The 26,333-nt window shown below is 35.6% G+C and overlaps 1 protein-coding gene across 1 annotated transcript in view; it reads right to left on the bottom strand.

The window, feature by feature from the left end:
* The window catches only part of LOC149074196 (uncharacterized), a 30,302-nt gene that overhangs the window by 2,922 nt on the left and 1,047 nt on the right, over positions 1–26,333 (bottom strand). The window contains exons 2-8 of the mRNA XM_089247349.1: positions 24,731–24,802; positions 20,557–20,628; positions 16,383–16,454; positions 12,210–12,281; positions 8,036–8,107; positions 7,392–7,448; positions 6,272–6,343 (exon numbers count right to left, since the gene is read on the bottom strand). Of these exons, the coding sequence (XP_089103475.1) occupies positions 6,272–6,343; positions 7,392–7,448; positions 8,036–8,107; positions 12,210–12,281; positions 16,383–16,454; positions 20,557–20,628; positions 24,731–24,802 (489 nt within the window). The remainder of the gene's footprint in view (positions 1–6,271; positions 6,344–7,391; positions 7,449–8,035; positions 8,108–12,209; positions 12,282–16,382; positions 16,455–20,556; positions 20,629–24,730; positions 24,803–26,333) is intronic.

Here is a 26,333-nt window from a genome sequence, read left to right on the forward strand (position 1 = left end):
TTCCTGCTATTCATCACTGGAGCCTATTCCATAACACCAAACAGTGCGTTACAAGTATTAACTAACAATCCTCCTCTACATATACTTTTGGAAAACGAAGTACAGAAAGCAAATTTAAGGCTAAAGCGCGAGATTAATATAAACAATGTAACATATCTTCCTACAGATGTAGAGCATAAACATCCACCATGGACGTATCACCCGGTGAAAGATATTTTGCCAACACAGGTCTTGACCATAGATGTAGAAGAATCAACAAATCGAATTATTTTCACAGACGGTTCAAAGACCGTGGATGGCGTAGGGGCCGCCTACATCAGTATATACATGGGTGAAGTAACAGACAAATGGAACTGCCGATTGCTAAATAACAACACTGTATTTCAAGCAGAGTTATACGCAATCTGGATGGCGGTCAGTTATGCAAAAAATTGTGCAGAAAAATCAACTATAAAGACAGACAGCATGTCATGTATACAAGCAATACGAGACGTAGAATCCCCTTATAGCCTAGTGCATGACATTAGAAAAACACTAATGGACCACAGGAAGATTGCAATACGATGGGTGAAAGCTCATGTAGGCATTGAGGGGAATGAAATGGCGGATAAATTCGCAAAAGAGGCTACAAAACACCAACATGAAAACCATCTAATGAAATTACCGGCATCCTACATTAAAAATCTGCTCTTGCAAGAAGGGTCAGAGAAATGGCAACACCATTGGCAAATATGCACAACTGGAAGAAAAGTCTTCGACGTAATACCAAAAGTGGGTAAAATGAAAGAAGTCATGCCGAGAGAAATAGTAATGTTCCTCACAGAACACGGTCCATTCGGTGAATACATGCAAAGGTTCAAAATCAGCCAGACCAGTACGTGTAGATGCGGCCATCCGGGAAGCGTGATACACTATGTAACACAGTGTGAGTACACAAAGGGATACCATTTACAGGCGCCACCGAACGGACGAGAGATCTTGTGGAAACGGAAAATTATTTTACAAAGATCTGCAACGAGGAAACTACAACAAGTCTTGGGCTATCTGATAAATTATAAAGAAACTATTTTGATAATAACTGGAAGTAGTGAACAATCCACTAGTGATTCGGAAGTGGAATCTGAAACGGATGCGGGTTCCATATAGAGGGGCGCACTTGGGCTCCTAAACCATAACATTTGAGTAATACACCCTGTATAATTTATGAATGTTTTTGTATATACAATTTCATAGTATGATGGTGGTTTAGTAACCTTGTATATTAGTAGGAGCTCATTATGGCATTTGTTGTGAATATGTGACGTACATAGTAATGTTTATGTGTATCAACAATTATTATAAAAATGGGAATTTATATTTTGTAATTAGCGTATATTATGTAAATATGTGTGGGTAATTCAAATGTAATCGCTGCCACCCAGCACTGTGAACAGGGGCTGTATTTGATTGTTCCCGCCGCACTTTTTTAGTATGATAGTAATTTGTAACCTTGAATATATATTTGTATGAGTTTATGGTGATATTTGTACCCAATGCTACCTTCATAGAGTAATGTTTTTGTGCATTCCCAATGGTATAAAAAAAGGGAAATTTTTGTAAAGTAAATAATATATGCATGTAATTCAAATGTGAATGCCCAGCACTGTCAACGGAGGCTCTGTTTGATGATTCCCGTTGCAGTGCAGGCTCTGTGTGAATTCTGTGTGTGTGTGTGTGTGTATATTGCATACTCTGCAATAGGTCAGGCAAAACTGCTCAGCACTGTGGACGGAGGCTTTGTTTCTTCGTTTTCCGTCACAGTCGAGGCGCGGTATATATGTAATTTGTATACATTGTGTATTGTGTATTTTGATCATTCTCAAAGCTCTCCCACTTCAACTTGCCAGCTTCTTCCTCTTCTTTCTTGCCCACAAGTCTTTTCCACATTTCTTTCGGAATCCCAGGCTGCGGTCTCCGGCCCTTATGTGCCACTGGGCGCACGTGCAATTTTTCTCCCTAGTCATTGGATTCAGTCACCCATTTTTGTCAAATGGCTTGTATGTTGCATTGGTTGATGGCTGTCTTCCTGGGGAGAACGACGCGAGTAATTCGAAACTTGCGAGCACGGGGCAAGGGAAGCCACCACTATAAATCTTTGCTTACTTTTCCGACACAACTCTGCCTTTTTTGAGGGAACGGAAGTAAGGTGCTTTGCATCAGTCCGGGGTTGTGAGCGGTTCTATCTATCTATCTATATATGTGTATATGAATTGACATCAACATCATCATCGTGCCACCCCCCCAGACTTCCAAGTCTATCCCCGCCTATGATCGGCTCTAGTTTTTGAGTTAGAGTGAAAGTTGAATTTTTCTATGGTAATACCATAAGCCAGTCGCGGATCTATGGGGGGGATAACACCGATTTCTCCACCAAAAAAAATGCGATGATTCATGAAATTTTCGGAAATTTTATATGGTAATATTGCGTTGAAAATTACCTGCATCAACGTTTTTGATTAGATAACAAATTCAAGAAAACTTTGACTGAAAAATAGGAAAAAACAGCACATATTTTTTTCAAAAAATTCGGGACGGAGAAAAAAACAAATAACGAGACTAATCCGGAAAATACGAGACAAAATGGCCCTTCTATTCACAGTGTATAACTCATTTTACTTATTTATATTTATGTTACAAAATCCCCCTCCCAACAGCGAGCTCTAGATCCGCTCATGCCTTAAGCAGCATACAAATCACATTGAAACTGTGTAAAATCATTAATAAACTTGATATCATTACATAAAGATCACTGATGTTTGGTAGTGATATAAATGTGAATAAAATAGGAAAGTAAATAAAAAGTTGAAAGAGAAAAAAAGAAAAATATTTCTCTCCACGCAAAAATTTGTGGTTGCAGACTATATGACATGAATATCGCTCTTCACTTGTTAATACAAGATATACGGAAGACTGTTATGAAGATATTTATTATTTGAGATGATTTTCTTTTTTAAGGAAGGAGTTTAGTGGTCAGAGCACTCGTCCGGCAATCGAGGGACCCGGGTTCGACTCCCGGTAGAGGCAGAGATGAGTTTTTCCTTCCTGAAAAAAATTAACATCTCAAATAATAAATATCTTCACAACATCCAGTTTTCCGTATACCTTGTATATTGAAATATTGATGTTATGCATTATCTCAAAAACTAAAGTCAATTCGGCAAAACCAACATCAGTTTTGAAATCAGCAGCCCCAATAGACCCTAAAACCATTGAAATTCCTTTGGGGGGAAACATGAATTTTTTTTTTCTGACCTAAAATTTGGGCTATTTTATTCTACTCGCAAACGTTTAGTTTTTTGATAGTTATTAGAGCCAGTGTATTATTCGAAAACAACTTCATCCCTCTCAAAATGTTTCAAGGGTAGGTTTGATAAGAGGAAGAGATTTTTCTTTTTCTTTCTTTCAAACCGAGCACAACTTCGATCTATCGCCATGTCTAATTTACTACCGAGTGAGTTGTGCCGGAAGTGTGAGTGACGTGCACCTAATATAAGGTGCATGTCACAATATTCTCGTATGCTGAACGCCATCAAATTAGAAATTATAATCCAAAATAAATAAATAAATAAAATAGACTCGGTACTTTCTGGAGGATAAAACAAAATGACTGAACGCTTTTCTATACCCTCTGTAAAGCTGGCGATGTGAGATGCAAAGAACATATTCTCTCTGATTCACTAATAAAAAAAATTTTTTTTTCTCTTTCCTGAAAAGTGTGAGGAAAAAAAATTTCTGTGTGGGGTTTAATATAAAAAGAATTTGGCATTTCCAAAAATGCCAAGTTATACGTTTGGTCATTTGATCATTTTTGTCGCACCACGGTCATTTTCTGCACACGAGGGCTAATTAGACCGGGACCTACAATTTATTGCCGATTCCGAACGGCAGGCTTGTTTTTTTTTTTATACTCATCGAGAGGTTGGTACGCACCGCGATGGGGGGCTCACTGCGGTAACAATTTTTTCGGCGGTCATGTCGCCGTTTTTTGTTGTACCCCTGTGTCAGGAAAGTTTTCTGACAAGGACGAACCGGGTATCGAACTCGCGACACCACTAAACATCTCTACGTTTGGTGAATTTGGCGCGATTTTGAAGTGACATCATCAATTTTTAAAGCGTTATAACTCATTAATTATGGGTCAGATCAAAAAACTGATAGCACTTTTGTACATTAGTTTTTCACAAGAAATCACGTGTGTAATCATTGGGCGGTCGATAGCTGTCACCCTGTATATCTTGAAATCATTTCTTTCAATAATTATGAAATTATTCTTTTATTGATTGTGAAATGATTTTATATCAGAAAATACAAAATTATTTCTCATTGATTGATGAGATATTTTTTTCGCTAATTCTGAAATTATTTGTTTCAAAAATTAAAAAATTATTTCTTTCAGTAATTCTGTATTTTCATCAATGCTGGGACATTATTTCTCTCATCAATGCTGGAACATTATTTCTCTCATCAATGCTGGAACATTATTTCTCTCATCAATTCTGGAATCTTTTCTTTCATCAATTCTGGAATCCTTTCTTTCATCAATCCTGCAATTCTTTCTCTCATCAATTCTGGAATCTTTTCTTTCATCAATTCTGCAAATCTTACTTTCATTTATTCTGAGTTGTCTTCAATTTGTTCCAGAATTATTTCTTTCATTTATTCTAGAATTATCCCTCTCAGTTATTCTAGAATTATCCCTCTCAGTTATTCTAGAATTATCCCTCTCAGTTATTCTAGAATTATCCCTCTCAGTTATTCTAGAATTATTTCTTTCATTTATCCTAAAATTGATCTTTTTTCAATGTTTCCAACTATTCTATAAATGATCGGTGGGCCACGACAAAAACCACCGAGGGCTAAATGTAGCCCGTGGGCCATGCGTTGAAGACCCCTGCTTTAAAGTAATGAGACAAATTTTTTGCAACATTCGATATAAAATTATTATGGTCTATATACAGGGTGTCCTGTAAGTGCTAGCCCGGCCTTTATCTCGCCAACCGTCCGTAATAGAATTATGATTTTTATATCATACTTTGATGAGACTTTGACATCAATTTAAAAAATGTTCAACAGGCGCCCAGAAATTACCCTGTACCAGTTTTAAGAGTGAAAATACAGTGTGTAACAAAATAAAAATCTAAATTTTTATACGGTCCCTCTGAGCTCTAACTTTCAATTAGAAAGTTGTTGCCCTGCCTCTCCTGAGGCCAAAAAAATATCCATGTTTCTTAGTGCAATATTCGCTGAGATATTCCAATTAGAAAAACGGAGGAAATTTGGGAATAAACAGTGTTAAATGCGGAAAAACCGTTTTACCCGCATTTAACGCTATTCTTTCCCAATTTTTCTCCATTTTTCGAATTGGAATATCTCTGCTAATATTGCACCAAGAAACAGGGATTTTTTGGCATCAGGAGAGGCAGGGCAACAACTTTCTAATTGAAAGTTAGAGCACAGGAGGACTGTATAAAAATTTAGATTTTTATTTTGTTACACACTGTATTTTCACTCTTAAAACTGGTACAGGGTAATTTCTGTACGCCTGTTGAGCATTTTTTAAATTGAAATCGTCTCTCTACGACGGGCGATTGAGTCGTGCACGATAAAAGCCGTGCTAGCACTTACAGAACACCAAGTATATAAAATTGATTTTCTGTCTGTCTCTATGTGTGTGTATGTTCTCTATACAAATCTACAATTTTAGACCGATCGTTGAAAAATTTTGCATATATATAAGAAACAGTGCCCGGATTGAACGATAGGCTACTTTAAAAGTTCGTCATAGCTACGCAAATGCCCGAAATGTGCAAAAATCGATCGGGTAACAATGTTTTCTGAGCTTCAAAAATTACTTAAAATGTTTACTTTGGTTACCGGGGTTCCACAACAATGCGTTTCACACATGTACATGCCTTTACAATAGTTTCTCACTTCTTTAACGCTGTCCAGTATTATATGTATAAAACTTTATTCCTTTATAATGGTTTTGCCACTTTTTCAATCCTCCCAGTAATTGAAGCGAACCCGGGAACAGCGCCTGGCATTATAACTAGTTCTTTATAATTACAAAAGTGCGCCTAATTTCATTTTATTAACATGAAGGACTAAATAATTAAACGTAATAAATTTTTAAGTATTTGTCATATGACATATATTTAAAAACAACAGCGTTTTCTATGATAAGTAATTAGCGATTGTTATTTTGAGTAATTCACTCAATTGAAACTTTTACCTTTGAAATTGCCTGTAGGCATCGTCATCCCAATCAAGACTGTCTCGGCTTAGGTCAGTTGTAGTATATTTCCTGATGGAAGGCATAAAACAATTATTAGAAGAATTTACAGTACATGTATACAGTTTTATATCCAGAACGTGATAAACAATTGGAGAAAATATATATAAATACATAGTTTTAATCAGAAGTAAGTTAATTTTTCCAGTGTTTACGGGGTGTTTAAAAATTCTACATATGAACTTGAATGGCGAAAAGACGATACATCTAAACATCCAGTTTTTCTATTATTCTATTCAATAAAATGGTTGTGTCATTTCCACTTTTATTTTCGACCATGCATACCTTCTTATATACATGTCTGGCATCCCTGAATGAATGAATACCATGACTTTGTCACCGGACTTATCCCGTTGCCGAGATATCTTCTAGCCCAGCTTTCTGGTAGAGTCTGGAAGAAAGTGTGTGTACCTAATAGCCCGAGTACGTATCTAGTGCTGTCTGATTTTTCAGTGCTATCTATACTTCAAATTGTGAGTGAAGTGTAATGATTGAATATTTGTACTGTTGTAGACCTGTTGCGTTTTGTGGCGAGACTTTTTAACCGAGAGATCAGCTCGCATTCGCGCTGTCCGGCATCTCTAGTAACGCTTCGTTGTTTTGTCTCATCGGAATCCCTGGTTAGGAGGAGGGTGTAACTTAGTCGTTGTGGAGCAACTTACATTCCAAAATCAACGAATAATACACAATATAAATTAAAAAAATGTAAACATGATATTTCTTCACAGGATTCAGTCCCCCGTGTCCCCAAAAAACCCCATACGATAATATTTCAAGACTGCAAACCCTAGTTCCTATGACACTTATTTTAATCCGAAAATAAATCCACATTTACAATTGTATCGTATTTTTACAATAGCAATCATTTTCACCGCTCCGGTAATTGTTAGAGGGATGGAAATTCCGGTAATATTCAATTGTTAACGCAATTTTGTTATGGTTTTACTTGGACACTGTATTCCACCTTAATAAAAACTGTATTTTGTAATCTTTTCAGTATGAAAAGTGCTCAGAGTGATTTTTGTTATGAGCAGTGTATATCATCAATTGATGCTTTTACCTTTGAAGATTCTTGAAGTCTTCCCAAGTTATTTCTTTGTCGTTGGTGGTAATCAGACTGATGAAATATGTAATAAAAAAATTAGCAAAATAATATGTAGCATAACTATATAATAGTTTTGTTCGGTGTAAAATGTCTATAATTCATAAATACTACTAATCAAAATTTTTTTGAGAAAATAATGTTAAAAACCGGAGGAAACAAAGATAACATTTAGGCACATAAAAAATTATAGGTGCAATGTGCATGCTTTTTTCAATTTACTTTTCATGCTGCATAAAGAAAATCAAGGTTTTTTGAGTGACCATAGTGAAGTAAATAAAATTTACAGAAAATTCAGAATTAATTCCACATCCAATGCCTAAACTATAGAAACATTCAGAATCCTTCTTTAAAAAAATTCCCCGTTATGTAGAGTGATAATGAATAGCTTTATGCTTAATTACAATATTCAATTTGAAATAATTATTATTAGAAATTAGCAAAAGGGATGGGATTTAAATATTTTAGCATAAATAATTAAATTAATAACGTGATAAATTTTCGTATGCATGTGACATATATTTGATTAACAATAGCATTTTCTATGATGAATGTTTAGTGATACTTTTATTTAGAGTAATTCGATCAATTGAACCTTTTACCTTTCATAAGCTTCAGTTATTGCATCATCCAATTTAAGACCTCCTGAGGCTCTGTCGGTGGTGGTAGTCAGGCTGATGAAACATATAATGACGTAATAAATAATTAGTAAAATAATGTACAGTACATAAGTATGTATACAGGGTGCATAGCTAATTCCTCTCGCCGAAAATTACTGGCGAACAGGGGATTCTAGTACTTCCAGATAAAAAAAAGTATCCAAATAACGTGTAGACTTCAGATACGTCATTCTTATTGCAAGGGGTTGTATATAGTTATTGAAATAAAAAAAATAAATTTTCATACAGGCACCCTGTCCTCCGAAACCTAATTAGAAAGTTAATGCGCTGTCTCTTGTGAGAGACTACAAAGCAAATTCCACGTTTCTAAGTGAGTAAATATTCGTTGAGATATTTAAATTTAAAAAATCACAGAAAATGTGGGAAGAACAGCATAAACTAACGGACAACGCTTCTTTACCTAGTTATGCTGCATTATACATAACCTCAATTTTTCTCTCATTTTTTAATTCAAATATATCAGCAAACATCGCACTTGAAAACTTGGCATTTTTCTTTTGTTGGCCTCAGGAGAGTGACCGGGCAACAACTTTCTAATTAGATTTGTGAATAAAAGATAACAGCATAGAAAAAGTTGATTTATTTTATTAACTATACAACACCTTACAATATGAATGACGTATGTGAAATATACACGTTATTTGGATACGTTTTCTTAATTGGAAGTATGACTCTAGGATCAACGGTTCGCCAGTAATTTGTGGTGAGAGAAGTTAGCTATGCACTCTGCATGCTAGTTTTACACCATAAACGTATCATCCAGCAGTGTGTACGGGCTTTATTTGAAATATAAACTCAATGGGGAAAATATGGAGATCACATAACAGTTAATGAAAAGAAATACTATCGAGGAAACTGTTGTACTTCTTGAGCATAGTATAAACCATATAGAATACTTGAAATAGTTTCAATAGTATTGCATTCTCGCTGATGTTTTTGCAGTGCACGAGATTGGAAATACATAACCTTACAAATGAGTTCTTCAACTCTTTACCTGCGGCGTCGAAAGAGATGTTGCAAGAAGTTACTCTTTAGTTGCATGTACCTATTGGATATAGCAGGCCGACGTATACGAATTTTTTTCCTTTTTTTTGCCGTATATTCAATGACCATGTGTGAAATGTACGACTTCAGTGGCGTCACGAGCATCGCGCGGAGGCTTTCTGTTATAGAAGGTGTTGGCACAACCCAGTCGAGTTCGTAGGTCATTTGTCATCTGATCAGCTCAACTGTGTCTGATACATGCAGATGGAAAAGATAAGGTTAAGACTCTAAAGCCGGGTTTTCCTAGGAGCAGGTTTTCTACGATGCGTGCAGCGTGAAAACACGGATTGGTAAAAAAAACCTGAATTTCAGGTTCTTAACCAATCAGCGTTTTCACGCTGCGCAAAAGTTCTACTCCTAGGAAAATCCGGCTTTAAGCTGAAAGAATGCTTGCTCTAAAAACATGTTCTGCTTTTTTCCCCAATGTATTTTCTATTAGCGGAATCTTTCATTTTACACGAAATGGTTCAAAAACGGTCAGAAAGAGAAGTGAGGTACATCTAGAGAAATCATTCAGAGGTGGGCATGAGTAAATCAGGCTCGAGTGACAGTAAGTGTGATGATTGGCAATAAATTAAGCTCAAGATGCGGCTGTTTCATGTTAGTGCATACATCCATATCAAAGAAAATTTTCGTTAACCGAGGCAGAAAAAATCAGGAAAAAAATGTTCGTTAACCGAAAAATTCGTAATCCCAGGCGTTTGTTAGCCGAGGTATCACTGTATTGGATTGAGATGCGGTTAGATGAGTTTGTATTGTGTCCACACAAAATATTTATTTATTTTTTCATAGACAAAAATGTTTAAAAAGCGCTGCGAATTCATATTGCGAATTTCATGAAGCAATTTCAAGAAAATGAATTTGTTATTTGATGGACCGTGCACGGAATGAAAACCTTATTTAACATTTAGTACCGAGCGGTCACATTATGACCGCTTTTTAATTTTGATCACCCACTATATCTAAAATTTTTCGAAACTTGATAATTTCACTCTGTGATTTTTCTTAATTCGTCGAAAGGAATCTTTTGACAAAAAAAAATTTCATTGAAATTATTTGTGAAAATTACTTTTACCTAGAATTAACGAGTGGTCTCTTAGACCGCATTTGGAAATTTCATTCTTGACCAGATTTCTAACATTTTATTAATGCGTTTTTTAGAAAGAAAATTATTTCTTTTCTGTTTTTAAAATAGGGTATATATATATATATACAATTGTTCACGTTCCGTAACATTCAGGAATAAGCAAATATACTATGTGTTTCACAAAATAGTTGGGCCAATCAGGGCATAACACTAGATGCGTCGATGCTTTGTCGGCCGGGGCAAGTGCGCATTTTGGCGCCCCCTTGTAATGTTGAAGGAGAGGTTTGAAAGTAAAATTTGCGCGCCCTCCAGTCCAGCGCCTGGGGCACGAGACCCGCCTGCTCCCCCCCTCCCAGTTGTGGCCCTGGGGCCAATTTCTGAAAGGTGGTAGAACGCATTGCAATAATCTTTTTTTTTTTTGTCTTACAATGTATACGACATGTCTGGCATCCCTGAATGAATGAATGCCATGACTTTGCCACCGGACTTATCCCGTTGCCCAGATATCTTCTAGTCCAGCTTTGTGGTAGAGTCTGGAAGAAAGTGTGTAAACCTAATAGCCCGAGTGCGTATCTAGTGTTATGTCTGATTTGTCTCATCGGAATGCCTGATTAGGAGGAGGGTGTCACTTAGTTGCTGTGGAGCAATTTACATTATGAAATCAATGAATAATACGCAATATAAATTAGAGAAATATAAACATGATATTTCTTCACGGGATTGAGGTCGCCGTGTCCCCCAAAACCCCCATAAGATAATATTTCAAGACTAGCAACCCTAGTTCCTATGACACTTGTTTTAATCTTTGTATAATGACACGTTCTGACTGACTGATTCATTGATTCATCATCGCCGAGCCGAAACCAATGAACTTGTGAATATGAAATTCGGTCAGTAGTTAATTTTATGAAGTAAAGACCCACTAAGAAAGGGATTTTCGAAATTCGACCCCTAAGGGGGGTCATAAGGGGGTTCAAAGGTTACGCAGAGAACTCATGCCTGACCGAAACTAGTGAAGCTATATTTATGAAATTCGGTCAGTAGTTTCATTTTATGATGTGATTCAGAAGGGGTTTTACAAAATTTGACCCCTGCGCGGGGGTGTGTCTTATTTTGACAATAGCGATGATTTTGGCCACTCCGATAATTCTTAGAGGGATGAAAATTCCGGTAATTCGATTGTGAACGCAATTTTGTTATGGTTTTACTTGGACACTGTATTCCACCTTAATAAAAACTGTATTTTGTAATCTTTTCAGTATGAAAAGTGTTCAGAGTGATTTTTGTTATGAGCAGTGTATATTGTCAATTGATGCTTATAATTTTGAAGATTCTTGAAGTCTTCCCAAGTTATTTCTTTGTCGTTGGTGGTAATCAGACTGATGAAATATGTAATAAAAAAATTAGCAAAATAATATGTAGCATAACTATATAATAGTTTTGTTCGGTGTAAAATGTCTATAATTCATAAATACTACTAATCAAAATTTTTTTGAGAAAATAATGTTAAAAATCGGATGAAACAAAGATAATATTTAGGCACATAAAAAATTATATGTGCGATGTTCATGGTTTTTTCATTTACTTTTCATGCTGCATAAAGAAAATCAAGGTTGTTTGAGTGACCATATTGAAGTAAATAAAATTTACAGAAAATTCAGAATTAATTCCACATCCAATGCCTAAACTATAGAAACATTCAGAATCCTTCTTTAAAAAAATTCCCCGTTATGTAGAGTGATAATGAATAGCTTTATGCTTAATTACAATATTCAATTTGAAATAATTATTATTAGAAATTAGCAAAAGGCATGGGATTTAAATATTTTAGCATAAATAATTAAATTAATAACGTGATAAATTTTCGTATGCATGTGACATATATTTGATTAACAATAGCATTTTCTATGATGAATGTTTAGTGATACTTTTATTTAGAGTAATTCGATCAATTGAACCTTTTACCTTTCATAAGCTTCAGTTATTGCATCATCCAATTTAAGACCTCCTGAAGTTCTGTCGGTGGGGGTAGTCAGGCTGATGAAACATATAATGATGTAATAAATAATTAGTAAAATAATGTATAGCACATAAGTATGTATACAGGGTGCATAGCTAATTCCTCTCGCCGAAAATTACTGGCGAACAGTGGATTCTAGTACTTCCAGATAAAAAAAAGTATCCAAATAACGTGTAGACTTCAGATACGTCATTCTTATTGCAAGGGGTTGTATATAGTTATTGAAATAAAAAAAATAAATTTTCATACAGGCACCCTGTCCTCCGAAACCTAATTAGAAAGTTAATGCGCTGTCTCTTGTGAGAGACTACAAAGCAAATTCCGCGTTTCTAAGTGAGTAAATATTCGTTGAGATATTTAAATTTAAAAAATCACAGAAAATGTGGGGAAGAACAGCATAAACTAACGGACAACGCTTCTTTACCTAGTTATGCTGCATTATACATAACCTCAATTTTTCTCTCATTTTTTAATTCAAATATATCAGCAAACATCGCACTTGAAAACTTGGCATTTTTCTTTTGTTGGCCTCAGGAGAGTGACCGGGCAACAACTTTCTAATTAGATTTGTGAATAAAAGATAACAGCATAGAAAAAGTTGATTTATTTTATTAACTATACAACACCTTACAATATGAATGACGTATGTGAAATATACACGTTATTTGGATACGTTTTCTTAATTGGAAGTATGACTCTAGGATCAACGGTTCGCCAGTAATTTGTGGTGAGAGAAGTTAGCTATGCACTCTGCATGCTAGTTTTACACCATAAACGTATCATCCAGCAGTGTGTACGGGCTTTATTTGAAATATAAACTCAATGGGGAAAATATGGAGATCACATAACAGTTAATGAAAAGAAATACTATCGAGGAAACTGTTGTACTTCTTGAGCATAGTATAAACCATATAGAATACTTGAAATAGTTTCAATAGTATTGCATTCTCGCTGATGTTTTTGCAGTGCACGAGATTGGAAATACATAACCTTACAAATGAGTTCTTCAACTCTTTACCTGCGGCGTCGAAAGAGATGTTGCAAGAAGTTACTCTTTAGTTGCATGTACCTATTGGATATAGCAGGCCGACGTATACGAATTTTTTTCCTTTTTTTTGCCGTATATTCAATGACCATGTGTGAAATGTACGACTTCAGTGGCGTCACGAGCATCGCGCGGAGGCTTTCTGTTATAGAAGGTGTTGGCACAACCCAGTCGAGTTCGTAGGTCATTTGTCATCTGATCAGCTCAACTGTGTCTGATACATGCAGATGGAAAAGATAAGGTTAAGACTCTAAAGCCGGGTTTTCCTAGGAGCAGGTTTTCTACGATGCGTGCAGCGTGAAAACACGGATTGGTAAAAAAAACCTGAATTTCAGGTTCTTAACCAATCAGCGTTTTCACGCTGCGCAAAAGTTCTACTCCTAGGAAAATCCGGCTTTAAGCTGAAAGAATGCTTGCTCTAAAAACATGTTCTGCTTTTTTCCCCAATGTATTTTCTATTAGCGGAATCTTTCATTTTACACGAAATGGTTCAAAAACGGTCAGAAAGAGAAGTGAGGTACATCTAGAGAAATCATTCAGAGGTGGGCATGAGTAAATCGGGCTCGAGTGACAGTAAGTGTGATGATTGGCAATAAATTAAGCTCAAGATGCGGCTGTTTCATGTTAGTGCATACATCCATATCAAAGAAAATTTTCGTTAACCGAGGCAGAAAAAATCAGGAAAAAAATGTTCGTTAACCGAAAAATTCGTAATCCCAGGCGTTTGTTAGCCGAGGTATCACTGTATTGGATTGAGATGCGGTTAGATGAGTTTGTATTGTGTCCACACAAAATATTTATTTATTTTTTCATAGACAAAAATGTTTAAAAAGCGCTGCGAATTCATATTCGAATTTCATGAAGCAATTTCAAGAAAATGAATTTGTTATTTGATGGACCGTGCACGGAATGAAAACCTTATTTAACATTTAGTACCGAGCGGTCACATTATGACCGCTTTTTAATTTTGATCACCCACTATATCTAAAATTTTTCGAAACTTGACAATTTCACTCTGTGATTTTTCTTAATTCGTCGAAAGGAATCTTTTGACAAAAAAAAATTTCATTGAAATTATTTGTGAAAATTACTTTTACCTAGAATTAACGAGTGGTCTCTTAGACCGCATTTGGAAATTTCATTCTAGACCAGATTTCTAACATTTTATTAATGCGTTTTTTAGAAAAAAAAATTATTTCTTTTCTCTTTTTAAAATAGGGTATATATATATATATACAATTGTTCACGTTCCGTTACATTCAGGAATAAGCAAATATACTATGTGTTTCACAAAATAGTTGGGCCAATCAGGGCATAACACTAGATGCGTCGATGCTTTGTCGGCCGGGGCAAGTGCGCATTTTGGCGCCCCCTTGTAATGTTGAAGGAGAGGTTTGAAAGTAAAATTTGCGCGCCCTCCAGTCCAGCGCCTGGGGCACGAGACCCGCCTGCTCCCCCCTCCCAGTTGCGGCCCTGGGGCCAATTTCTGAAAGGTGGTAGAACGCATTGCAATAATCATTTTTTTTTTGTCTTACAACGTATACGACATGTCTGGCATCCCTGAATGAATGAATGCCATGACTTTGCCACCGGACTTATCCCGTTGCCCAGATATCTTCTAGTCCAGCTTTGTGGTAGAGTCTGGAAGAAAGTGTGTAAACCTAATAGCCCGAGTGCGTATCTAGTGTTATGTCTGATTTGTCTCATCGGAATGCCTGATTAGGAGGAGGGTGTCACTTAGTTGCTGTGGAGCAATTTACATTATGAAATCAATGAATAATACGCAATATAAATTAGAGAAATATAAACATGATATTTCTTCACGGGATTGAGGTCGCCGTGTCCCCCAAAACCCCCATAAGATAATATTTCAAGACTAGCAACCCTAGTTCCTATGACACTTGTTTTAATCTTTGTATAATGACACGTTCTGACTGACTGATTCATTGATTCATCATCGCCGAGCCGAAACCAATGAACTTGTGAATATGAAATTCGGTCAGTAGTTAATTTTATGAAGTAAAGACCCACTAAGAAAGGGATTTTCGAAATTCGACCCCTAAGGGGGGTCATAAGGGGGTTCAAAGGTTACGCAGAGAACTCATGCCTGACCGAAACTAGTGAAGCTATATTTATGAAATTCGGTCAGTAGTTTCATTTTATGATGTGATTCAGAAGGGGTTTTACAAAATTTGACCCCTGCGCGGGGGTGTGTCTTATTTTGACAATAGCGATGATTTTGGCCACTCCGATAATTCTTAGAGGGATGAAAATTCCGGTAATTCGATTGTGAACGCAATTTTGTTATGGTTTTACTTGGACACTGTATTCCACCTTAATAAAAACTGTATTTTGTAATCTTTTCAGTATGAAAAGTGTTCAGAGTGATTTTTGTTATGAGCAGTGTATATTGTCAATTGATGCTTATAATTTTGAAGATTCTTGAAGTCTTCCCAAGTTATTTCTTTGTCGTTGGTGGTAATCAGACTGATGAAATATGTAATAAAAAAATTAGCAAAATAATATGTAGCATAACTATATAATAGTTTTGTTCGGTGTAAAATGTCTATAATTCATAAATACTACTAATCAAAATTTTTTTGAGAAAATAATGTTAAAAATCGGATGAAACAAAGATAATATTTAGGCACATAAAAAATTATATGTGCGATGTTCATGGTTTTTTCATTTACTTTTCATGCTGCATAAAGAAAATCAAGGTTGTTTGAGTGACCATATTGAAGTAAATAAAATTTACAGAAAATTCAGAATTAATTCCACATCCAATGCCTAAACTATAGAAACATTCAGAATCCTTCTTTAAAAAAATTCCCCGTTATGTAGAGTGATAATGAATAGCTTTATGCTTAATTACAATATTCAATTTGAAATAATTATTATTAGAAATTAGCAAAAGGCATGGGATTTAAATATTTTAGCATAAATAATTAAATTAATAACGTGATAAATTTTCGTATGCATGTGACATATATTTGATTAACAATAGCATTTTCTATGATGAATGTTTAGTGATACTTTTATTTAGAGTAATTCGATCAATTGAACCTTTTACCTTTCATAAGCTTCAGTTATTGCATCATCCAATTTAAGACCTCCTGAAGTTCTGTCGGTGGGGGTAGTCAGGCTGATGAAACATATAATGATGTAATAAATAATTAGTAAAATAATGTATAGCACATAAGTATGTATACAGGGTGCATAGCTAATTCCTCTCGCCGAAAATTACTGGCGAACAGTGGATTCTAGTACTTCCAGATAAAAAAAAGTATCCAAATAACGTGTAGACTTCAGATACGTCATTCTTATTGCAAGGGGTTGTATATAGTTATTGAAATAAAAAAAATAAATTTTCATACAGGCACCCTGTCCTCCGAAACCTAATTAGAAAGTTAATGCGCTGTCTCTTGTGAGAGACTACAAAGCAAATTCCGCGTTTCTAAGTGAGTAAATATTCGTTGAGATATTTAAATTTAAAAAATCACAGAAAATGTGGGGAAGAACAGCATAAACTAACGGACAACGCTTCTTTACCTAGTTATGCTGCATTATACATAACCTCAATTTTTCTCTCATTTTTTAATTCAAATATATCAGCAAACATCGCACTTGAAAACTTGGCATTTTTCTTTTGTTGGCCTCAGGAGAGTGACCGGGCAACAACTTTCTAATTAGATTTGTGAATAAAAGATAACAGCATAGAAAAAGTTGATTTATTTTATTAACTATACAACACCTTACAATATGAATGACGTATGTGAAATATACACGTTATTTGGATACGTTTTCTTAATTGGAAGTATGACTCTAGGATCAACGGTTCGCCAGTAATTTGTGGTGAGAGAAGTTAGCTATGCACTCTGCATGCTAGTTTTACACCATAAACGTATCATCCAGCAGTGTGTACGGGCTTTATTTGAAATATAAACTCAATGGGGAAAATATGGAGATCACATAACAGTTAATGAAAAGAAATACTATCGAGGAAACTGTTGTACTTCTTGAGCATAGTATAAACCATATAGAATACTTGAAATAGTTTCAATAGTATTGCATTCTCGCTGATGTTTTTGCAGTGCACGAGATTGGAAATACATAACCTTACAAATGAGTTCTTCAACTCTTTACCTGCGGCGTCGAAAGAGATGTTGCAAGAAGTTACTCTTTAGTTGCATGTACCTATTGGATATAGCAGGCCGACGTATACGAATTTTTTTCCTTTTTTTTGCCGTATATTCAATGACCATGTGTGAAATGTACGACTTCAGTGGCGTCACGAGCATCGCGCGGAGGCTTTCTGTTATAGAAGGTGTTGGCACAACCCAGTCGAGTTCGTAGGTCATTTGTCATCTGATCAGCTCAACTGTGTCTGATACATGCAGATGGAAAAGATAAGGTTAAGACTCTAAAGCCGGGTTTTCCTAGGAGCAGGTTTTCTACGATGCGTGCAGCGTGAAAACACGGATTGGTAAAAAAAACCTGAATTTCAGGTTCTTAACCAATCAGCGTTTTCACGCTGCGCAAAAGTTCTACTCCTAGGAAAATCCGGCTTTAAGCTGAAAGAATGCTTGCTCTAAAAACATGTTCTGCTTTTTTCCCCAATGTATTTTCTATTAGCGGAATCTTTCATTTTACACGAAATGGTTCAAAAACGGTCAGAAAGAGAAGTGAGGTACATCTAGAGAAATCATTCAGAGGTGGGCATGAGTAAATCGGGCTCGAGTGACAGTAAGTGTGATGATTGGCAATAAATTAAGCTCAAGATGCGGCTGTTTCATGTTAGTGCATACATCCATATCAAAGAAAATTTTCGTTAACCGAGGCAGAAAAAATCAGGAAAAAAATGTTCGTTAACCGAAAAATTCGTAATCCCAGGCGTTTGTTAGCCGAGGTATCACTGTATTGGATTGAGATGCGGTTAGATGAGTTTGTATTGTGTCCACACAAAATATTTATTTATTTTTTCATAGACAAAAATGTTTAAAAAGCGCTGCGAATTCATATTGCGAATTTCATGAAGCAATTTCAAGAAAATGAATTTGTTATTTGATGGACCGTGCACGGAATGAAAACCTTATTTAACATTTAGTACCGAGCGGTCACATTATGACCGCTTTTTAATTTTGATCACCCACTATATCTAAAATTTTTCGAAACTTGACAATTTCACTCTGTGATTTTTCTTAATTCGTCGAAAGGAATCTTTTGACAAAAAAAAATTTCATTGAAATTATTTGTGAAAATTACTTTTACCTAGAATTAACGAGTGGTCTCTTAGACCGCATTTGGAAATTTCATTCTAGACCAGATTTCTAACATTTTATTAATGCGTTTTTTAGAAAAAAAAATTATTTCTTTTCTGTTTTTAAAATAGGGTATATATATATATATACAATTGTTCACGTTCCGTTACATTCAGGAATAAGCAAATATACTATGTGTTTCACAAAATAGTTGGGCCAATCAGGGCATAACACTAGATGCGTCGATGCTTTGTCGGCCGGGGCAAGTGCGCATTTTGGCGCCCCCTTGTAATGTTGAAGGAGAGGTTTGAAAGTAAAATTTGCGCGCCCTCCAGTCCAGCGCCTGGGGCACGAGACCCGCCTGCTCCCCCCTCCCAGTTGCGGCCCTGGGGCCAATTTCTGAAAGGTGGTAGAACGCATTGCAATAATCATTTTTTTTTTGTCTTACAACGTATACGACATGTCTGGCATCCCTGAATGAATGAATGCCATGACTTTGCCACCGGACTTATCCCGTTGCCCAGATATCTTCTAGTCCAGCTTTGTGGTAGAGTCTGGAAGAAAGTGTGTAAACCTAATAGCCCGAGTGCGTATCTAGTGTTATGTCTGATTTGTCTCATCGGAATGCCTGATTAGGAGGAGGGTGTCACTTAGTTGCTGTGGAGCAATTTACATTATGAAATCAATGAATAATACGCAATATAAATTAGAGAAATATAAACATGATATTTCTTCACGGGATTGAGGTCGCCGTGTCCCCCAAAACCCCCATAAGATAATATTTCAAGACTAGCAACCCTAGTTCCTATGACACTTGTTTTAATCTTTGTATAATGACACGTTCTGACTGACTGATTCATTGATTCATCATCGCCGAGCCGAAACCAATGAACTTGTGAATATGAAATTCGGTCAGTAGTTAATTTTATGAAGTAAAGACCCACTAAGAAAGGGATTTTCGAAATTCGACCCCTAAGGGGGGTCATAAGGGGGTTCAAAGGTTACGCAGAGAACTCATGCCTGACCGAAACTAGTGAAGCTATATTTATGAAATTCGGTCAGTAGTTTCATTTTATGATGTGATTCAGAAGGGGTTTTACAAAATTTGACCCCTGCGCGGGGGTGTGTCTTATTTTGACAATAGCGATGATTTTGGCCACTCCGATAATTCTTAGAGGGATGAAAATTCCGGTAATTCGATTGTGAACGCAATTTTGTTATGGTTTTACTTGGACACTGTATTCCACCTTAATAAAAACTGTATTTTGTAATCTTTTCAGTATGAAAAGTGTTCAGAGTGATTTTTGTTATGAGCAGTGTATATTGTCAATTGATGCTTATAATTTTGAAGATTCTTGAAGTCTTCCCAAGTTATTTCTTTGTCGTTGGTGGTAATCAGACTGATGAAATATGTAATAAAAAAATTAGCAAAATAATATGTAGCATAACTATATAATAGTTTTGTTCGGTGTAAAATGTCTATAATTCATAAATACTACTAATCAAAATTTTTTTGAGAAAATAATGTTAAAAATCGGATGAAACAAAGATAATATTTAGGCACATAAAAAATTATATGTGCGATGTTCATGGTTTTTTCATTTACTTTTCATGCTGCATAAAGAAAATCAAGGTTGTTTGAGTGACCATATTGAAGTAAATAAAATTTACAGAAAATTCAGAATTAATTCCACATCCAATGCCTAAACTATAGAAACATTCAGAATCCTTCTTTAAAAAAATTCCCCGTTATGTAGAGTGATAATGAATAGCTTTATGCTTAATTACAATATTCAATTTGAAATAATTATTATTAGAAATTAGCAAAAGGCATGGGATTTAAATATTTTAGCATAAATAATTAAATTAATAACGTGATAAATTTTCGTATGCATGTGACATATATTTGATTAACAATAGCATTTTCTATGATGAATGTTTAGTGATACTTTTATTTAGAGTAATTCGATCAATTGAACCTTTTACCTTTCATAAGCTTCAGTTATTGCATCATCCAATTTAAGACCTCCTGAAGTTCTGTCGGTGGGGGTAGTCAGGCTGATGAAACATATAATGATGTAATAAATAATTAGTAAAATAATGTATAGCACATAAGTATGTATACAGGGTGCATAGCTAATTCCTCTCGCCGAAAATTACTGGCGAACAGTGGATTCTAGTACTTCCAGATAAAAAAAAGTATCCAAATAACGTGTAGACTTCAGATACGTCATTCTTATTGCAAGGGGTTGTATATAGTTATTGAAATAAAAAAAATAAATTTTCATACAGGCACCCTGTCCTCCGAAACCTAATTAGAAAGTTAATGCGCTGTCTCTTGTGAGAGACTACAAAGCAAATTCCGCGTTTCTAAGTGAGTAAATATTCGTTGAGATATTTAAATTTAAAAAATCACAGAAAATGTGGGGAAGAACAGCATAAACTAACGGACAACGCTTCTTTACCTAGTTATGCTGCATTATACATAACCTCAATTTTTCTCTCATTTTTTAATTCAAATATATCAGCAAACATCGCACTTGAAAACTTGGCATTTTTCTTTTGTTGGCCTCAGGAGAGTGACCGGGCAACAACTTTCTAATTAGATTTGTGAATAAAAGATAACAGCATAGAAAAAGTTGATTTATTTTATTAACTATACAACACCTTACAATATGAATGACGTATGTGAAATATACACGTTATTTGGATACGTTTTCTTAATTGGAAGTATGACTCTAGGATCAACGGTTCGCCAGTAATTTGTGGTGAGAGAAGTTAGCTATGCACTCTGCATGCTAGTTTTACACCATAAACGTATCATCCAGCAGTGTGTACGGGCTTTATTTGAAATATAAACTCAATGGGGAAAATATGGAGATCACATAACAGTTAATGAAAAGAAATACTATCGAGGAAACTGTTGTACTTCTTGAGCATAGTATAAACCATATAGAATACTTGAAATAGTTTCAATAGTATTGCATTCTCGCTGATGTTTTTGCAGTGCACGAGATTGGAAATACATAACCTTACAAATGAGTTCTTCAACTCTTTACCTGCGGCGTCGAAAGAGATGTTGCAAGAAGTTACTCTTTAGTTGCATGTACCTATTGGATATAGCAGGCCGACGTATACGAATTTTTTTCCTTTTTTTTGCCGTATATTCAATGACCATGTGTGAAATGTACGACTTCAGTGGCGTCACGAGCATCGCGCGGAGGCTTTCTGTTATAGAAGGTGTTGGCACAACCCAGTCGAGTTCGTAGGTCATTTGTCATCTGATCAGCTCAACTGTGTCTGATACATGCAGATGGAAAAGATAAGGTTAAGACTCTAAAGCCGGGTTTTCCTAGGAGCAGGTTTTCTACGATGCGTGCAGCGTGAAAACACGGATTGGTAAAAAAAACCTGAATTTCAGGTTCTTAACCAATCAGCGTTTTCACGCTGCGCAAAAGTTCTACTCCTAGGAAAATCCGGCTTTAAGCTGAAAGAATGCTTGCTCTAAAAACATGTTCTGCTTTTTTCCCCAATGTATTTTCTATTAGCGGAATCTTTCATTTTACACGAAATGGTTCAAAAACGGTCAGAAAGAGAAGTGAGGTACATCTAGAGAAATCATTCAGAGGTGGGCATGAGTAAATCGGGCTCGAGTGACAGTAAGTGTGATGATTGGCAATAAATTAAGCTCAAGATGCGGCTGTTTCATGTTAGTGCATACATCCATATCAAAGAAAATTTTCGTTAACCGAGGCAGAAAAAATCAGGAAAAAAATGTTCGTTAACCGAAAAATTCGTAATCCCAGGCGTTTGTTAGCCGAGGTATCACTGTATTGGATTGAGATGCGGTTAGATGAGTTTGTATTGTGTCCACACAAAATATTTATTTATTTTTTCATAGACAAAAATGTTTAAAAAGCGCTGCGAATTCATATTGCGAATTTCATGAAGCAATTTCAAGAAAATGAATTTGTTATTTGATGGACCGTGCACGGAATGAAAACCTTATTTAACATTTAGTACCGAGCGGTCACATTATGACCGCTTTTTAATTTTGATCACCCACTATATCTAAAATTTTTCGAAACTTGACAATTTCACTCTGTGATTTTTCTTAATTCGTCGAAAGGAATCTTTTGACAAAAAAAAATTTCATTGAAATTATTTGTGAAAATTACTTTTACCTAGAATTAACGAGTGGTCTCTTAGACCGCATTTGGAAATTTCATTCTAGACCAGATTTCTAACATTTTATTAATGCGTTTTTTAGAAAAAAAAATTATTTCTTTTCTGTTTTTAAAATAGGGTATATATATATATATACAATTGTTCACGTTCCGTAACATTCAGGAATAAGCAAATATACTATGTGTTTCACAAAATAGTTGGGCCAATCAGGGCATAACACTAGATGCGTCGATGCTTTGTCGGCCGGGGCAAGTGCGCATTTTGGCGCCCCCTTGTAATGTTGAAGGAGAGGTTTGAAAGTAAAATTTGCGCGCCCTCCAGTCCAGCGCCTGGGGCACGAGACCCGCCTGCTCCCCCCCTCCCAGTTGTGGCCCTGGGGCCAATTTCTGAAAGGTGGTAGAACGCATTGCAATAATCTTTTTTTTTTTGTCTTACAACGTATACGACATGTCTGGCATCCCTGAATGAATGAATGCCATGACTTTGCCACCGGACTTATCCCGTTGCCCAGATATCTTCTAGTCCAGCTTTGTGGTAGAGTCTGGAAGAAAGTGTGTAAACCTAATAGCCCGAGTGCGTATCTAGTGTTATGTCTGATTTGTCTCATCGGAATGCCTGATTAGGAGGAGGGTGTCACTTAGTTGCTGTGGAGCAATTTACATTATGAAATCAATGAATAATACGCAATATAAATTAGAGAAATATAAACATGATATTTCTTCACGGGATTGAGGTCGCCGTGTCCCCCAAAACCCCCATAAGATAATATTTCAAGACTAGCAACCCTAGTTCCTATGACACTTGTTTTAATCTTTGTATAATGACACGTTCTGACTGACTGATTCATTGATTCATCATCGCCGAGCCGAAACCAATGAACTTGTGAATATGAAATTCGGTCAGTAGTTAATTTTATGAAGTAAAGACCCACTAAGAAAGGGATTTTCGAAATTCGACCCCTAAGGGGGGTCATAAGGGGGTTCAAAGGTTACGCAGAGAACTCATGCCTGACCGAAACTAGTGAAGCTATATTTATGAAATTCGGTCAGTAGTTTCATTTTATGATGTGATTCAGAAGGGGTTTTACAAAATTTGACCCCTGCGCGGGGGTGTGTCTTATTTTCACAATAGCGATGATTTTGGCCACTCCGATAATTCTTAGAGGGATGAAAATTCCGGTAATTCGATTGTGAACGCAATTTTGTTATGGTTTTACTTGGACACTGTATTCCACCTTAATAAAAACTGTATTTTGTAATCTTTTCAGTATGAAAAGTGTTCAGAGTGATTTTTGTTATGAGCAGTGTATATTGTCAATTGATGCTTATAATTTTGAAGATTCTTGAAGTCTTCCCAAGTTATTTCTTTGTCGTTGGTGGTAATCAGACTGATGAAATATGTAATAAAAAATTAGCAAAATAATATGTAGCATAACTATATAATAGTTTTGTTCGGTGTAAAATGTCTATAATTCATAAATACTACTAATCAAAATTTTTTTGAGAAAATAATGTTAAAAATCGGATGAAACAAAGATAATATTTAGGCACATAAAAAATTATATGTGCGATGTTCATGGTTTTTTCATTTACTTTTCATGCTGCATAAAGAAAATCAAGGTTGTTTGAGTGACCATATTGAAGTAAATAAAATTTACAGAAAATTCAGAATTAATTCCACATCCAATGCCTAAACTATAGAAACATTCAGAATCCTTCTTTAAAAAAATTCCCCGTTATGTAGAGTGATAATGAATAGCTTTATGCTTAATTACAATATTCAATTTGAAATAATTATTATTAGAAATTAGCAAAAGGCATGGGATTTAAATATTTTAGCATAAATAATTAAATTAATAACGTGATAAATTTTCGTATGCATGTGACATATATTTGATTAACAATAGCATTTTCTATGATGAATGTTTAGTGATACTTTTATTTAGAGTAATTCGATCAATTGAACCTTTTACCTTTCATAAGCTTCAGTTATTGCATCATCCAATTTAAGACCTCCTGAAGTTCTGTCGGTGGGGGTAGTCAGGCTGATGAAACATATAATGATGTAATAAATAATTAGTAAAATAATGTATAGCACATAAGTATGTATACAGGGTGCATAGCTAATTCCTCTCGCCGAAAATTACTGGCGAACAGTGGATTCTAGTACTTCCAGATAAAAAAAAGTATCCAAATAACGTGTAGACTTCAGATACGTCATTCTTATTGCAAGGGGTTGTATATAGTTATTGAAATAAAAAAAATAAATTTTCATACAGGCACCCTGTCCTCCGAAACCTAATTAGAAAGTTAATGCGCTGTCTCTTGTGAGAGACTACAAAGCAAATTCCGCGTTTCTAAGTGAGTAAATATTCGTTGAGATATTTAAATTTAAAAAATCACAGAAAATGTGGGGAAGAACAGCATAAACTAACGGACAACGCTTCTTTACCTAGTTATGCTGCATTATACATAACCTCAATTTTTCTCTCATTTTTTAATTCAAATATATCAGCAAACATCGCACTTGAAAACTTGGCATTTTTCTTTTGTTGGCCTCAGGAGAGTGACCGGGCAACAACTTTCTAATTAGATTTGTGAATAAAAGATAACAGCATAGAAAAAGTTGATTTATTTTATTAACTATACAACACCTTACAATATGAATGACGTATGTGAAATATACACGTTATTTGGATACGTTTTCTTAATTGGAAGTATGACTCTAGGATCAACGGTTCGCCAGTAATTTGTGGTGAGAGAAGTTAGCTATGCACTCTGCATGCTAGTTTTACACCATAAACGTATCATCCAGCAGTGTGTACGGGCTTTATTTGAAATATAAACTCAATGGGGAAAATATGGAGATCACATAACAGTTAATGAAAAGAAATACTATCGAGGAAACTGTTGTACTTCTTGAGCATAGTATAAACCATATAGAATACTTGAAATAGTTTCAATAGTATTGCATTCTCGCTGATGTTTTTGCAGTGCACGAGATTGGAAATACATAACCTTACAAATGAGTTCTTCAACTCTTTACCTGCGGCGTCGAAAGAGATGTTGCAAGAAGTTACTCTTTAGTTGCATGTACCTATTGGATATAGCAGGCCGACGTATACGAATTTTTTTCCTTTTTTTTGCCGTATATTCAATGACCATGTGTGAAATGTACGACTTCAGTGGCGTCACGAGCATCGCGCGGAGGCTTTCTGTTATAGAAGGTGTTGGCACAACCCAGTCGAGTTCGTAGGTCATTTGTCATCTGATCAGCTCAACTGTGTCTGATACATGCAGATGGAAAAGATAAGGTTAAGACTCTAAAGCCGGGTTTTCCTAGGAGCAGGTTTTCTACGATGCGTGCAGCGTGAAAACACGGATTGGTAAAAAAAACCTGAATTTCAGGTTCTTAACCAATCAGCGTTTTCACGCTGCGCAAAAGTTCTACTCCTAGGAAAATCCGGCTTTAAGCTGAAAGAATGCTTGCTCTAAAAACATGTTCTGCTTTTTTCCCCAATGTATTTTCTATTAGCGGAATCTTTCATTTTACACGAAATGGTTCAAAAACGGTCA

The sequence above is a fragment of the Pholcus phalangioides genome, unplaced genomic scaffold, assembly GCF_987345545.1.
Source record: "Pholcus phalangioides strain wild (caught in Gottingen) unplaced genomic scaffold, Ppha-v1.0 ptg000017l_1, whole genome shotgun sequence".
NCBI classification, from domain to species: Eukaryota; Metazoa; Arthropoda; class Arachnida; order Araneae; family Pholcidae; genus Pholcus; species Pholcus phalangioides.